A 16,380-nucleotide genomic window follows, 5' to 3' on the forward strand; every position below is an offset into this window, starting at 1 on the left:
TCTCATTAAGTGTAAAGTGCCACAGGCCGTCTGCTGTGACTTCTATCACAATCATAGCAATTTAAATAAAGTGATTACAGAATAAATAAAAACAAGTACAGCAACAAGAAGTAACTTTTCTTTATTTTGGCAAATTAAAAATGACTGCTTGTTTAATTGTTGCATGGGACACTCTGGATCAGCTGCTTTGTCTTTGATTACAGCGCCCCCTTTAGGTCAGTTTATGTAATGCATGATACGTTTTGTTTTAAGCTTCCTCTCAGTCAAACATATATTACATACAGTATCAACACAAACACACATTGGCTCATTTTACACACAAACCGCCCTGTTTGCCCCCGAGCTGAAACAAAGGGAAGAACAGGAAGAAAAGCCTCCAAATATTGCACAAAATGGCAAAAAGTTGTTTATAAAATTGGCCAAAGTGAAGAGAAGCTGTGATTGACCCTATAAAAGTGTATTTAAAACAAATAAATATTCACCTTTTTTTCATTTTTTGTTTAAAATGGAGCACTTGTGACTGATCACACATACAAAACCTTGTGGACACACTTCACAGGAGGATGGAAGAGCAAAGACGGTCTGCTCTTTGGTTTCACAGGTGGACGGATGCATGATGGGAAGCGACGGCAGCCTGTACAGCAAAGAGGTTGAGGAGAAACGCACAGAGAGACAGTAAGTCATTAAATCACAGCTGAGCTCCATCAGCTCGTTCGTCAACAGCGACCTGCTCGGCGGCAGGTCTTCACCTTTCTCAAGTCAACATTACAGTGAAATATCTGTTATCTGTGTGTGTGTGTGTCTATAGTGCACGAGGCCTCTTCGGGGTGATCTGTTGGCTGGCTTGTTCCTCTTCCTGGAGGGCCGAGCGGAAAGACTTGACTTTATCTGAAAGAAGAGAGAACAGCACAGGTGACGACGACTCGACAGAAACACTCCAGTTCAACATCTCTGAAGCCCTTTTCAGACACTAAAAACTCAACATGGCGGCTTCATCTGTCTGTTAAAGAAGCAGCTTTTATGTTAAAGGAACAGTTCACCAAAAAATTAAAAATATGTCAGAAGTATGAAGGTGAAATAAAAAGGTTTCGTGACCGACACATTTAATGGCAGCTGATCTTTTTACCTCTCAGCTCAGTGAGAATGTCGATCTTCTGGTCCAGGATTTGTTCCAGCTGAGTCGCAAACGACTCGACATCGTAGTCGACCTCCTCCGTCATCTCCAGCAGCACCTTCTCATCCTCCAGCCAGCGGATGGACTCCTGTAGGTACAGACTGAACTTTAACACCTGTGCTGCTCACACTGTTTAATGTGAGACTGATGAAGAGAACAGGAACAAACTGAGAACTAAATTGTGAAAAGAAATCAATAGTTCATTGGGATTTTGTGAGAGTGCTACCTCCAAACTCTTGAGCTTTAAATTCCTGCACATCTTGAACTTTTACAGTGGTGGTGTTAGTTTTATTTCTCAAATCAGTTATTGTGAGTATTTAGATTATTTGCACACAAATAAGACTGAAAAAAGGTGGTAAGAATCAGAGATGTGTCAAGATGGCACAGGCTTATATCATTCACATCCTTCCATTTAAGAAGTTCAGGTAAATAAAATTAAGATAAGATAAAGCAAACTGACGTAATTTAGAAAAAAGCAAAGAAAAAAAGGCAGAACAAACCAATCAGCCCTAAAAACTCACTATTGGATAAACTAGCGAACCTGAAACCAAGACTGAAGTTAAAATGAGGCGTGAGGTCTTCTGAAGGTTCAGAGATCATTTTTATTTTTTTATTGTTGCTTGTGGTCAACATGAAACCAAATTTTTGTATTTACTCATTTTTTTCAGCTCAAATTGCGATCTTCTCTCAAACCAAGTCGTCGCAATCTTCCTCTAAAATCCCATTTGAATTTCTTTTATTTTCAATATTCTAATGTAGACTGTTATGAATGTTTGTCATGTGCCTCTACACTGCACACATACCAGTGGGCTGATTCATTTCTAATGCCAGCAGCATGTGGTTGTTATACTTTCTGTCCACTAGAGGGCAAACACACATTACCAATACTTTAAACTGATAAACTGGATGTTGCTTCTGATGGTGAAACATTAGAGGTCATCAAAGTTTCACACTGAAGCTGTAAGTCCTGTAACTGTGATTGTCTCAGCTGCATCAGAGCTATGAGAGCAGTGATGTGATTTGCTGTCGGTGAATTTATGAACTGCTGCTTTTTTTTAAAATGCAGGCTGTGCTGTACCTGGAAGACGGCCCGGTGGTCCTCCAGAACCTGCTCCTCCATCTCCACCAGCTGAGAGACGGCTTCATGGAAAGTGAAGAGCTGCGGGGAAACTTCCTCCTCCTGCAGAGAACACAAACATAACAGCTGTCACAGTCTGTGGTTCATACATTAAAACCCCGTCTTTAAACAGGTGTGTTCACTGAACCAGATTTCCAGGACTCCTGTTCATACTGGACTTACAGCGTCATAAAATGGAGGATAAAATTCACAGTTCTGTGCACTGAGACTGGATTTGTATTGATTAGAGTTGTTACATGTTGTGACGAGGTTTTGGTCTGGTATGAACAGGTGGAATGATTACAACAAGCAGAGATATGAGTTTTGTTTCTCCTTTAACTGATAAATCAAACCTACATCAACCTGAGTGAACGAGTAGCTGAGTCTGTCTTACATTCTGTTCGCAGAGCAGCTTCAGGTCGTCTCGTTGTGGAGAGCTCCCGACTCCCCACTGAGCCTCCAGCACCTCCAGCTGGGTGACGTGTCCCCCCTGACGGCTGTCCAGAGCTGCCGCAGGGTCCACGGTGAGCTCCTTCACCCTGACAACACATCAGCGCCGCTCGTCAGACAACAACACGGATGCTGGCTGGTTGTTACGTGCATACATGCAGACGTGTTGCTGGTGGAAAAAGCTCAGCATGCCAGAGATGCAACAAGCAACACAGACTGAGTCCATGCAGAACATAAAGCCTGGAAACAATAACAGCAGGTCAACATGGAACAAAATGGATGGTGGAAGAAAAGAAAGCAGAAAGTAGTGACTCAGGGAAACTTGGGGAAGCAACAGAAAGTGATTAAAGGGAAAGAATGTGTTGTGATGGTTGTTGTGAGACGTTGGATAAAGTGATCGTACTCATAAGTAGGAGAGAGCTCAGAGCGCCCTCCTCCGCCCCCGCTCTGAGAGAAGGGGATGTCTGAAGGACTTATCCCGAACTCCTTCACTCTGGAGACATGACGGGACAGAGACACAAAACAGAAGAAGAAGGAGAAGAAGAAGAAGAAGAAGAAGAAGAAGAAGAAGAAGAAGAAGAAGAAGAAGAAGAAGAAGAAGAAGAAGAAGAAGGGACAGGAGAGGATCATGTTGTGTTGCACATGTGTGATATGAACTCAACCTTTTTGCTGCTTGATACAAAAACAAAACTCACACGATTCTCATATACCATCATTTTTAAGCATTGAATTTTTTTGGAATGTATTTTCAGTGTTTTCGAAAAGGTGCAATATGTAAGAATCCATCAAATTCACCCTGCAAACAAACGTATCACCAGAGCAACCGCTAACTGCTAACTCGGCTAGTTAGCTGTGCAGATAGGGATGCATTAGCTGATTCTGCCCAAACTGGGAGCTCAGAGCTTCAGGGGTGAGTGCTGGTGTTGTTTACTATGGGACCATCACCCCCACTTCAGGAGCTAACTGGTTAGCATGCTAACTTCAATAGATATCTCTGCTGCAACACAAAACAAAAGCTTATTTGATGTCGAAACTGTTATTTCTTTACGTTAACTTGCTCTTAACTTTATTTTTAAATGTTTACCCTTAAATTCTTACATATTGCACCTTTAAACTAAAATGTGTTTTAAAGGTAGCAATAATGAATCAACACATAAACTTTAATGTTAACAACAGATCAAATGTGTGACGAGGTGTTTTGATCTGATATGAATCAGAGTGTAAGTTGTTGTGTTGTAATCAGATGATTAATGGATCAGTGGAGACAAATCTCCATGAATTCAGTTTGATTTCTTCTTTAAAGTTGCATGTGGACGTGAGGACGTTAATGTTCCTGCAGGTAGAGATATGTTTTTATGTTCAATTGAGAGAAATACCAACAATGTCGAACAGTCATGAACTAAAATAAATTCTGGTTCACTTATCCTCGGCTGTCAGCAGAATCAGTTTTACCTGTTGGCGTATCTCAGCGTGTTCAAGGTGTTTTCACATGACGCCATTCCAGGAGAGATGGTCGCAATCTGTGCAGGGGAACATTAGAGAGTGAGATCAGTGTTACATGAATGTTTCTGTCCACCGGAGGTCCAGAAACACACACAGATCCGTCTCCAGCTCACCATGCATGTTCTGGAGTTTTCTCCTATGAAGGAGTCCCTCAGCACTTGGGTTAACTTGCTCGCTCTGAACGGAGTGTGAGGTTTGTTTCGGCCCAGAGCTCGAATACACTCCTGCAGAAAGACGGAACAATTAAGAGATTATAAAAATAGCTTACAGTAAATAGTAGATGACTAATTGATCGCTGCAGCTCTAACAGTGATACATATTTGATGAAATAGTCTCAAATCTGACCTTTAGTGCCAGCAGGCTCTTGTTGATCTCAGCTCCTTCGAGGCGAGTCTGACGGTCGGCGCTGGACGTGTCCGCCCCTCTCTCGTTCCCCGCCAGGTCGATGAGGGAGAACTTTCCGTGCATCTTCCCCCGCCGACGCAGAATGATCTGGAACACGGCGTGGCTCCGAGAGGAGTGAGCGTTCGCCGAGGTCTGACCAGAAGTCCTGCAGGGACGGAGGAAAAAGAACACCACAATGCTTATTCTTGTGTCCAAACGTTATTTATGTTTACATTATGCCAATGTTTTTATCTGGTAATCTACGTCTGATGTAAATTGTTTCCTGTCCTGTGTTCATGACTATAGATCAGGTGGGACAAAAGTTTATCCAAGATAATTTTTTTCTTCCTTTCACTGTTTTTTCTGAAGATAATAAATGTTTTCTCTCTCCTGAAAAAACACAAAAAAACAAATTGCTTGGTTTTGCAAAAACATACTAAAAAAAAAAGTCATGTTTTCAAAATGGATCTTTCAAAGTTTTTCGAAACCAGTTCCCAAATACAAAAAATAAATACAAAACTTGAATGACAGCAAACATTTTTTAAACTTGGTTCTAAACAAATTCATAATCTTTCAAAAGGAACTTGCTGAGAAAATTTTTTTTCATGTGTGAAACTGAGTGAAATTAGTTTTTTCTTTTTTCTTTGGGAGGAATTGAGTGAAAAAATTTTTTTTTATCTCTCTCTCCTGAAAAAAATAATTCCTCGACGTGAACTGGAAAAGCTCTGATCCTGGGTGAGCTGGTATGAAACAAACCTAAAACAGTAATTGAGCTCGTCTCAAACTGCTGCTCGGGCTGCTGTTTTACCTGCAGCTGTTTCCCACTTCGATGAGTTTGAGGACGTCCTCTGTGCACTTCACCTCTCTCTCCTGCAGCCCCACCACCTGCACCTGCTGCTTCCCGTCCTCCAGGACCCGTAACTTGGCTTTACGGTTGAGCAGGTCGAACACCTTTAAATACAAACACATCAGCACTATCAGGACGTCTGTCATGTCTCTCAATGTGGCAACAAATAACACAACATGAACTGAACACACTGGGGGGTTTGGAACAAATACAACAGAAAGATAAACTACGACTAAAATAACTTTGATTACAGAGTTGTTCAGGAAGTGTGGAGCTGTTGGTGCTGATGTCTCCTGGTGCCTCTTTGCACTTTAGGGTTAGACAAGTTCAAATTATATTCTCCAAAAATAAAGATTCCAGAGTTAAAAAAAAATATTTTGTTTTCTCAAATCTGTCCGGAGGAAACCCTCTTCCCAAACAAATCAATTACAGATCTCAGACATGCACAAGTTGGAGGGGATTGAGAGAGAAAAAATACAGATCTGCTTTTTGATTTTTGTTGTTCAAAATTAAGCCTCATTTCAGTCTATTACATTTAGACAGGAAATCCTGACATGGATGCTAAAATGGCAACTAATCATTTAAAAAGACACCAACCTTCCCGCTGTAAATCTCAAAAAATGTGGCAAAGATCTGGAGGTCCAACTTCTTGTAATTTGGCTTCTTAATCATGAGAAAGACGTCTCTGGCTGCACGAGGAAAGAAAAAGAGACACTTCAATCAGTCAAATGAAGCAAACCAGCAGCGAAGACAGAGAGATGAGGGAGAAACTAACCAGACAGTGCATAGATCCCTTTAGAGCAGTCCTGGTTCTTTCCTGAAAAATCTCCTCCCATCGTCTAAAAACAGAGACATGAGTTAAACAAGGAGGAGAGCACAGAAACAAAAAGTGTTATGTTAAAAACACTCACGTGTGTTTTTCCACTTCCAGTTTGTCCGTACGCAAAGCAGGTCGCCATCCCCCTCTCAAAGATGGTCTCGACCAGCGGCTGAGCAGTGAACCTGCGAGCACAAGAGCTTCTGTTAGTAGGCAGATGGAGCGTTAAGGCGTTCAATATTACATTAGTAATTATCCAATAAAAAAAAACATAATAAATTCTGGAAAATATATCAGTGAAACAAAGTGAATCAAATTAATCATGACAAGAAAATGTTATTTCATCCTTCTCAGAGGCTGCTCATGCTACCGAGCTAACCATCAGCACGTGAGCTTTCAGACCACGTTAGCAGTTTGGACTTCTGTGTTCTGCTACAAGCCAAGTTTCCCTTCAGTGGGGTAATAAAACACTGAACCTCCATAAAAACACACATCACCTGTAAACCATTTCATTGGTGGAGTTCTCGTCAAAGGCGTAGTCAAATCGGAAGGTTTGGTTCTCCAGGTAGCGCGTCAGGTCGACTTTCTGCTTGGGCTCATGGACCATCACCACGTCCTTACTGGGAATAGTGATCACATCCAAATCCTTCACTGACAACTCTGAAGAGACACAGATAAGATATTTATTTCCATGTTTTTCACGTGTGACCATATGTGTCAAAGAAAACAGCAGCTGTTGACTACACACGCTGGTCAAATATGTGGAAATGACTGAAATGGTGAAAATTTGCTTTGTTCTGTTGAATTCAAAAACTGAATAAAGAGACTCTCACCTTTTTTATTGAGGGGACGTGCACGCACACATACACATATCCTGTGCTCCTCGATCTGAAACATCAACAGACAGAATGTGCTGTTCAACATGTGTCGTTAAAGGAAAAGTTCACTCAGTCATCATCTCCTTCACCTCCATGCTGATGGAAAGTCGGTGAAGTTTCGTGGTCCACAAAACTGCTGCACCTTTTTTACTATTATGCATTTTATTATTATACAGATTTTAAACGGAGTGCTTTTAAAACATTTCTGCAGCTATAACTTTATAATTTTATTTCAATTTAGGTCCTGTTTCTTTATCTTTTCCTTTGAGTACATCTGATTGACTGACTTCTATTACACTCAGTTTTACATTAAATATACTTTTTTATATATATATTTTATTTTCTGTCTTGGAGCCTGAAAGCCATAGAAAAACAGACAATAAACATCATGAATCCTGAACCTAACTGAAACACTACGATGTGTTCACTAAGCGAAAAATAAAGAAAAAAGAAACTAATTTCATCACATGCAAATATTCTAGATGTCACGTTCTCAGTTTTCCCCAAACTGTCAACCTGACATATGTGTCATATTTGGAAACTCTGACATCTCAACTCAGAATCTAAATAAGGTTCTGTGAGTTGTATCAATCTTTAGCTGCACAGCATGAAGCTGTGATTAAAGGTGGGAGGGCACAAACAAACTACAATGATGATCAACTATCTGTAAACCTTCATTAATGAGACGCTTTGGTTTAGAGGCCCCGTTGTTGATTTAGTGTAAAGTACTTAAATCATCAGACTCACCAGATCATTACTGGTTAGCGGCCTGTAGTCCAGACTGGCTCTGAAGTCTCGGATCATACACATGATTTCATAGTTTGGCAAGTTAACATCCACCTCCTGAAATGGAACAAAAAAACAAAAGAGCTTCTTTTGAAGAGTGCTCACCTTAAATCTTAGCTTACAACGTGTACGTATGAGGATGATGTTATGACATTTAAAACAACTTGTAAACCGGTCCTGGTGTGTGTGTGTGTGTGTGTGTGTGTGTGCGTGTGTGCTCCTCACCTGTGCCCTCTTCTCTCTGAGCTCCTGTTGCTGAAGTCGCCTCTTCTCTCGTTTCTCCTGTAGTTTCTCCACCTCCTTCACGCAGTTGGATTTCCTCCGTGCTGAAAAGACGGAGCAAAAATACTATAAATAATCATAATACACAACCACATTAATTAGGAATAATGCTTGTGTAAATCTATATTTTACTTCCCTACACTGTCTGTGTATAGCTCACAAATATACAGTTTTGATTTCACAGCATGTTAATAAATAAAAGCTGGTCATTGTACTTTTATCAAACATAAACCTATTGTTGCAGAAACGATCACATAATATGTGAACAGTAAAAATATGGAACATTTTATCCTCAGCAGTGATTCTGCTGATTTCCACGTGTGAGGTTTTTTTCCACAGCATTGTACAATTATGCTAATCCCCACTGCCACAGCTGACAGCTAAAACAAATGCTGTAGTATGAGTCGGGGAGGAGACGCCAAGCTGAGCGAGCGACTGTGAAAGAGCCTTTGACGCCCTCACGCTCACAGCTGTGAGGGAGCATGACATCACCCTCCAACAGAAAATAACAACACACACATGGAAACGACCTCAGAGTATTTCGGAGACAACACAAACAGAGGCACGAAGCCCGGTGTGACCTCTGACATGTAAGATCCAGGTGTGTTACCGTTCTCCTGCTTCAGCAGGGACTGGTTGATGGCAGACTGGGGAGCGATGGCTGGTGGAGGAGGCTCTAAAGGTTGGCTGTGCTGGCTGGGACGGGCTCGGGTGGTTCCTACTGCTGCAGCTGAGGAGAACACAGGCCAACAGAATCTTCAGTTCCAGAACAAACAAGAGACAAACTATCCTCCCATTTACCTCCACTGGTTTCTGTGCACGCAGACAGATTTAGTTTCATGTTTAGAGCTGAAACTATTAATTATTCCATACATCAACCAACTAATTACATTTGTCACTGATTTTTTTATCAGGTAAAGACATCAGAATAAATCATAAATTTCAAGGTGATCAGGAGGAAATCAACAGTACCTCTGTTCTCCCGTGGAGCGTTCTCAGCCTTGGGTATTGCCGTAATCCGCCTGGTCTGAAAACAAAAACACAAACAGGACGGTAACCAGCACTTTCACCACCAACATTAGGATTAAGTGCAGCATCAGAGACAGTCTGGACACCACAAACCTTAACATTTAAAAACCAGCATGGAGAGCATCAAAATGAAATGACATTACCAAGATCTAATGGTTGTAGTTAGTTCCCAGTGGACACAACTAAACAAATACTGAATGAATTGAATAAACTACAGAGTCAATGTATCTGTGTTTGTGTACTGTATTTGAAAATATTTTTAAAAAGCAAGAGTTTAACCTTAAAGCATGAGCACACACAACAGTGCATATTAAACCAAAATTTAAACTCTTGATAACAAGGTCAACACAAAACACTGACTTGGAGAAATGAGCTGACGCTGAGCAAAAACTTCAGATCAGGAATCATGAATAATCTCAGAGAGTGTCCTGGATGAGAGGGACTGATTACTGATCTTTGACAGAACAGCTGGTGAGGAGCAGACCTTGGGGAGTTTGCTGGTCTTGGGGACATTGGAGGGCGGAGCTTCAGGACTCTGTGGGATCTCCTCGTCAGGAGCAACATCTGGATTCAGTGCAAAGACGCTCTCAAGATCGATCTGAGGCAGAAACGAGACACAGATCATTATGTTAGCACATTCATTTAATCAGGTGATTGTGATTAAGATTTTTCAAGAGAGAACTGATGTAAAACGAGTCCTGATCTGTCCTGCTTCTGTTTCTAATGTGGACATTTTTGCACAGGTGCAGCAGTTCCACATCAAGAGCTCAACAACAGTGTTTTTGTTTGTTCTTCTTTCTCTCTGCGTTTATTGGCTGCTCACAAACTGACTTTAAAGGTGCATACTGCCACCTACTGTGTGAAGATGCTTCACTCGTCGGTCAGCAAAAGCAATTAGGCTTTTTTGTATTAATCGGCTCTATTATCAGCTATAATTGTACATTTTCCATTATTGGGAAAATGTATCGTGCATCACTAGTTTCAAACACTGTGGTCATAATACTCGAATTTCTAACTTCAATACAATACCTTGAAAAGATTTAAATAATAAAAATGAAATTGATCAACAGATACTAAGTACGAAAACTTTATTCTAAATCTCACTGAGTGATATAAATCCAACCTTGAGACAGAGCAGCAGTATATAATGTGTCTGCTTCATATGTTAAAGGAAGAAGCCAACATCCTGGACAATGCCAGGTTTATGTATTTTAGCGGCCTTATAACAAACACCATTTCCCATAAGCCTTAGAGGTTTGCAGTCTAAACTTAGAGTCTGACTGATATATGTGATGTCTGATCCAACCACCATAATACTATTATTTTGTTAACAGATTTTTAACCCAGGATGTTGAGGCTGAGGGAATCAAACTGACAACTCACATCTTAAATTAAAAAGGAGCATTGCCTTTTTCCCCCTGTACTTTTGTCCATGTAATGTTTCTTTTTTCTAATAGTGAAAACTAATACACGTGAAGTGAAGAAAAATAGTGATGTTTTTATACATTTAAATTACAAGCCTTTCAGGTCGGACATTAAGAATGGAGTAAAGAATTCCAATATCAAAATATCGGTGAATATAAACATCTTTTATACATTGATCCCTCAAATGTGGTTACCAAACACTTGTGACAGAGAAGCAGGATATTTTACAGTTTATTGTCTAAAACAGGCCTATTGAACTACTTTTTTAGATGGACATGAAGTGCCAAGGGCCGGACTTTTACACTAATATCGGTGTCAGCCCCATACTCCAGCATCGGTCGGGCTCTAAAACAGACTAGTAATAAAAATGTCAACAGGAGTAAATACAGATATTGAGAAGTAGTAAAAGGTAATGCGGCACATGAGAAGACATAATTTACACCCTTGTATTGTCAGAGTTCTAGTATTTTTGTGTGCTTTTGAGCAGATTTTAAAATGTGGAGATATATTTCAAGCTTCACAATACATGCTATGAAAATAGTGATATTATTCATGTTTAATTTGATTCCATTTTGACGGTGCAAAATGGGGGAATGTTACCGAGTTCAGCATTTCCCCCTGATGAACAAAGCATTAAATTCCAGAAGAGATGAAACACTGAGGCAGCTTTAGCAGCGGACATTTATAAATGACTTTTAAATAGAAGCTAACCTCTGCAGTATGAGCACAAATAACGCTATTTTTATTTACAGAATGAATGTGTTTGAATGAAAGTTATTTCCACTGTGCCTCAGGGACACTTTCCAGACACACTCAGGAGACGGGGAGTAAATCACGAGAGGATTTGTTTAACATGAATGACGAGAGCAGAGAAACATTCAGGTGGACAGGAAGTTAGCGGCTGACGTTCAGCTGTACCTCTTTCCCTTTGGTGTCTCCGTTCTCGATCCACTCCACCGTCACACTCTCATTGTCCTCATGCAGTGATGTGACCATCGCCTGGTGAATCCGCCCTGCAGGGAGAGAGAGAGGATGTAAAGAGATGCTCGGCCTCTTCTGTCAACGCCTATAGAGTCACGCAGGGATGACGTATTTTTGTAGGCTAACTCAGAAGTTAGCAGTACTAATAATCTGTATCAGTCCTGAGATAAAAATATCAGTAGACCCCTAATAAACACCGATCAATACACGTCCTCATGGCGGTGGCGCCCCAGCAGGACAATGAACCCTGACACATCACATAAACTGCTCGGGAACAGCTACAAGATCACAACAAAGAGCCCAAGACATTGACCAGTCCTCCAAATAACCCACATCCAAATCCAGTTGACCATCTGTGGGATGTGCTGAAACAAGTCCGATCCATGGAGGCACCACCCCCAACATACAGGACCCGAAGGATCCACAACAATGACCCGGAGTGGTGCTAGAAAATATCAAGATGCCTTGACAGATCAGAGCTGTTTTGGATGCCCCAGTGGAACCTGCACAATATTAAGCGGTGGTTTTAATAGGCGAGGGCTGATTATTCAGCATTTTTTGATTATTCCTGTATCACATATTTCAGATTCAAGAAACTAATTTTAAAATGTGGTACTTTGGCTCCGATGCAACATCATCACATCACATTGTCACACAACGCCCTGCCTACAACAAAGTGTGATTGGTTAACATGTCACAATTATTATACAATAATGAGCCGAAGTCAAACCCCCTGAGTCTGTCATCAAACTAGTGAAATATCAGACTGTGAAAATACGTCATTATAAAGAAGACACAGCAGACATTGTCGTTATTGACCAACATCATATGTGTGATCGACACAATTCAAGCGGGATCAAACATCTGTTTGCCTCCATTGACAGTGAAGTTTTTTTCTGAAATAAGGTCCCATGACGTCCACCGGAAAGGCTGTGAGACTTCAGCTCTCTATAAACACTGAATAATTTGAATCTGCCAGGTAACTTCTGACTAAAGGTGTCAAATAAATGTAGTGGAGAGGATATGAAGTAGCAGAAAATGGAAATACAACAGTTAAGTACTTGGAAATTGAATTTAAGATCAGAACATGAGTAAACTGTTGTTGAATTTATGACATTAAGAGTTTCGTTTTTATTGTAAATAAATATTGATCCCTAATAATTGTTTTCAGTCTCCTAGATTTCTAATTGTGTTTATCGGCCTTCCCCTGGGTTTTAATGTTGTGGCTGACTGGTGTATGTGCTGCTTTAAATCACAGAGGCAGACATTAACACATCTAATGAGCCAAACGCCTCAAACAGCCGCATCATTTTCTATAATAATTCAACTCAGACCAAAACCATGACATCAACACCAAACACCTCAGAGTCCTGCAGTCTCAGTTTAACCCTAAAATAAAATAATGGTAGTGAGATGCTGAAGGGTGTGGCTCATGATGGATGATCATTACACTTCCATTCACTGCTTCTTCACACACAACTTGAAGAGCTGCGTTCACTGGATGTTCTCTGGTTCATGAGCGGCCGTTGACACTTCAAGCAAACACACGTTAATTTGGTAAAATCAGGTTATTTTCGAGGCGGTGAGACGAGCTGCAGTGAGAGGGGAGAGGCCCCCCTGCATGCAGACATCCATCAGCCAGCCCGTGATTCACAGGCCACTGCTGGATGATGCAGTACAGCTCTGGAGGGGTTTCAGCCATGATGCGGAGGAGAGGACGGAGGGGACGGAGAGGACGGAGGGGCAGGTGACATTTTTCGTCCGGACAGCTCAGGGGGAGGGGGAGCGGGCTGACAGGCGGGCGGGTCCGTCCACCTGTGCGGCTGTCCGGCGTGTGTCTCCCCCCGTGACTGACAGCCGACAGCGGCGAGACAGAAAACACCGCTTCTGCTCCAACACCTCAGTCAGCGGGGGATTTTAACTCGACACCCCGGTGAAAGAACGTTGATGTAGCCGCTTGCTAGCTTAGCGGCGAGCCGTTACGTTAGCCGTTCTCCGGCCGTTGGGTCTGGATGCAGAGCGGGAACGTTAGCTGAGCCCCGCCGGATGGAGAGCGGTGTCTTGTCTGTGTGTGTGTGTGTGTGTGTGTGCGTGTGTGTAGCTAGTAGCTACGTACCGTCGCTCCGCTTGATCTCCACGTAAATGCCCACGAAGATCTTCCCGAACATACCGGCCATCTCTCCGCCGCGCCTGCCGTTATCTGGGTGCGTGCGTGCGCGCGTGTGCCGAGCCCGTCCAAGTTGTGCTGCAGGAGCTGAGGTCACCAGCGGTCAGCCGGGAGAGAGGGGAGCCAGCCGCTGCGCATGCGCGGACCGTGTCACCCAGGGCTGTTTGAAGTGAGGCGCATCTTCAGTTAAAGGGGGACTCCACCTGTTCAGTACACATTAAAGGGTATTGTGTTATTTACATTATTAATGAGGTAATAATACAATATCTGATATCCATATATCAGCCTTTTATTGTCATTCAAACTCTTACCCAGACTGGGACACAGTAGAACTCTGGCCATTGGCAGGGTCCGCCACATGTAAACAAACTAAAACAGTATGAAATTGCGTTGATCAGTTTGTTTATTAGGTTTATTCAGCAAGCGAGCTTGTTTTCTTTAGACATAAAAAAAGTCAGTCAATAAAGATGTTTCTCTCCTCATTAACATTTCGTCCCCCAAAAACTACAGAGTGCAGCTTTAAAGCAGTAAATAAGCTATGACAAAAAATAATAAAAAGCTATAATCATGTACAAGTATAATCAGAGACATTTAATGTATTTACAGACAGTGGTGGAGCTACATGAGATCAACACAAGCAGACAGAAAGAAACAGTTTGAAACCTTGAGTTTAAATTGTTTTATGTGGGCTCTTCAGTGTTGAGTCTGACAGATACGTAGTTTTTAAGGTCGATATTACAAAGTATAAAATGTGATGTCTTTATATAAGTTGATATTTTTCTCAAGAATTAGATTGATCAGTATTAGATTAGTGGTGGAGGAAGTACTCAGATCCTTCATTTATGTAGAAGTACACACAACTGCATTCCAAACCTTAATTAAGTAAAGGTATAATCTGCTGAGGGTACTTGAAGTATCCAAAGTAAAAGCACGGGTTCTGAAGTGAAATGACCTGTGTGTAGTCAAAGATTTACAACAAACCTTAAATTCTCAAGAGTAGCTGACAACGTGACAAAAAGAGATTTTTTTAATTTGATTTATTTCATGCTATTTTGTTTTTTGTGATGCCCAAACTAAATGATTATACTATTTTTGACCAATGCAGATCGGGTCAGTTTCTAACGTTGCGCAATCTCTCTTCTCCCGTTTTCCTCCTTTCTTATCCTGTGAATGGTCTGCCTTCTTGGTGTTATAGTTGCTATAGCAACATTAACAATGCCTGTTGTTTTACAAAAACTTAATGACATCTTTCCATTATATGTTATTTCAAAGTGTATATATGTAAATATGTCATTTGTAATTCATCCAAAATGAATGTCTGCTGCCGTCATTTCTCCTTAATCACAATTTCACTAACTTATGTTTTGAGAACTGAAGTAACAAACAGAGCAGAGACATCAGAAAGTTCAGACCATCGTGTGAATACTGAAATGTTGAAGTTACAGCTGAAAGTGAGAGCAGAAATAAACACATTTGCTGATTTCACCACATCTCCACAATGCAAATCAAATGAAAGTCAACTGGAAGAGAAGTTATGTCATCGGGTCTGTTGGACACCAGTTGTTTCAATATATGAATGAAATAATTCTGAAAATAAATGAACTCAAGTAAGGAGTAATTTGAGTAAAAGTAAAATTAATACTTACATGATTGTTTATTGTTCATTATGCGTCGACTGACTATTGTATCTGATATTAAAGGGGCACGCTGTAGTTTTGTTCCCCTTTAACTCCAAATTTTAATATTTATAATAATAATAGGTAATAATAACATTCCATCTCAACTCTATATCTAAATATGTATGTGTGTATATGTTCCATGAGTGAATAAACAAGCTGCTTTCAGAGGAAAACAAGGTCCCAGAACACTGTTTGAAGCTAGAAAGGTGGCAGGGTCCGCCACATGTAAACAAATAAAACAGTATAAACTGTGTTGTTCTTTGAGGTCAGTTTGTTTATTCAGTCATGAAAAAAAAGAACATTTGTTTATTTAGTTTGTTTAGGCAGATAAAAAACACAACCAATGAAAATACTTCTCTTCTCATTAACATTTGATCTCCAAAATTACAGAGTGCTCCTTTAAAGTGTGTGTACAGGTGTTGTGGCGTTCTGCTGCATATGTGGAGAAAGTAATATAAAGCCTTTTGTGGCTCCAGAGGAAGCCGAGTGTAATCTGATAAATTGATGTCAGGGAGTGGTTGGGTTGCATTGTGGGTAATGTAGGCGGCAGGTGTGGAAAAGAAAGACAAATGTATTAACGTTGCTAATGCCAGCTAACATTCGAGCGGCGCAGTATTCTTGGCGCAGCCTGAGATACGTTTCTTTTCTCCACAACCTGGCAACCACCAAGACTGTTGATGCTGAGGAGACAAAGACAGACAGAAATATGAGCTGCTGGTTTGTAACTTTCTCTCACTGAACACAAGATGGCAGCAGAGTCCTGTCACATGTTGTACAACATCAGGTGAGCAGGTCGGTTAGTTGAGTTCAGTTGTGTGATGATAGGCTGATGGATCACACGAGGCCCGCTCACATGTTGAC

The 16,380-nt window shown here is 41.1% G+C and overlaps 1 protein-coding gene across 2 annotated transcripts; it reads right to left on the reverse strand.

Moving 5' to 3' along the window:
- Window positions 1-102: 102 nt before the first annotated feature.
- Window positions 103-13,992, reverse strand: LOC115592212 (kinesin-like protein KIF2A). 2 transcript variants are annotated; one of them, XM_030434769.1, is made up of 21 exons: window positions 13,790-13,992; window positions 11,611-11,705; window positions 9,752-9,865; window positions 9,211-9,265; window positions 8,849-8,968; window positions 8,182-8,282; window positions 7,918-8,013; window positions 7,126-7,180; window positions 6,790-6,952; window positions 6,387-6,477; window positions 6,251-6,314; window positions 6,073-6,164; window positions 5,437-5,579; window positions 4,590-4,794; window positions 4,358-4,468; window positions 4,194-4,261; window positions 3,145-3,234; window positions 2,686-2,830; window positions 2,253-2,354; window positions 1,127-1,262; window positions 103-888 (listed from the first exon to the last, which is right to left on the reverse strand). In XM_030434769.1, the coding sequence occupies exons 1-21, from the start codon at window positions 13,848-13,850 to the stop codon at window positions 803-805; spliced, it is 2,193 nt and encodes a 730-aa protein (XP_030290629.1). In that variant the 5' UTR covers window positions 13,851-13,992; the 3' UTR covers window positions 103-802. The 2 variants fall into 2 exon arrangements, with proteins under 2 accessions (XP_030290629.1, XP_030290630.1); XM_030434770.1 differs by lacking the exon at window positions 3,145-3,234.
- Between the last annotated feature and the right edge of the window lie 2,388 nt (window positions 13,993-16,380).

This window comes from Sparus aurata, chromosome 12, assembly GCF_900880675.1.
Source record: "Sparus aurata chromosome 12, fSpaAur1.1, whole genome shotgun sequence".
Taxonomy (NCBI): domain Eukaryota; kingdom Metazoa; phylum Chordata; class Actinopteri; order Spariformes; family Sparidae; genus Sparus; species Sparus aurata.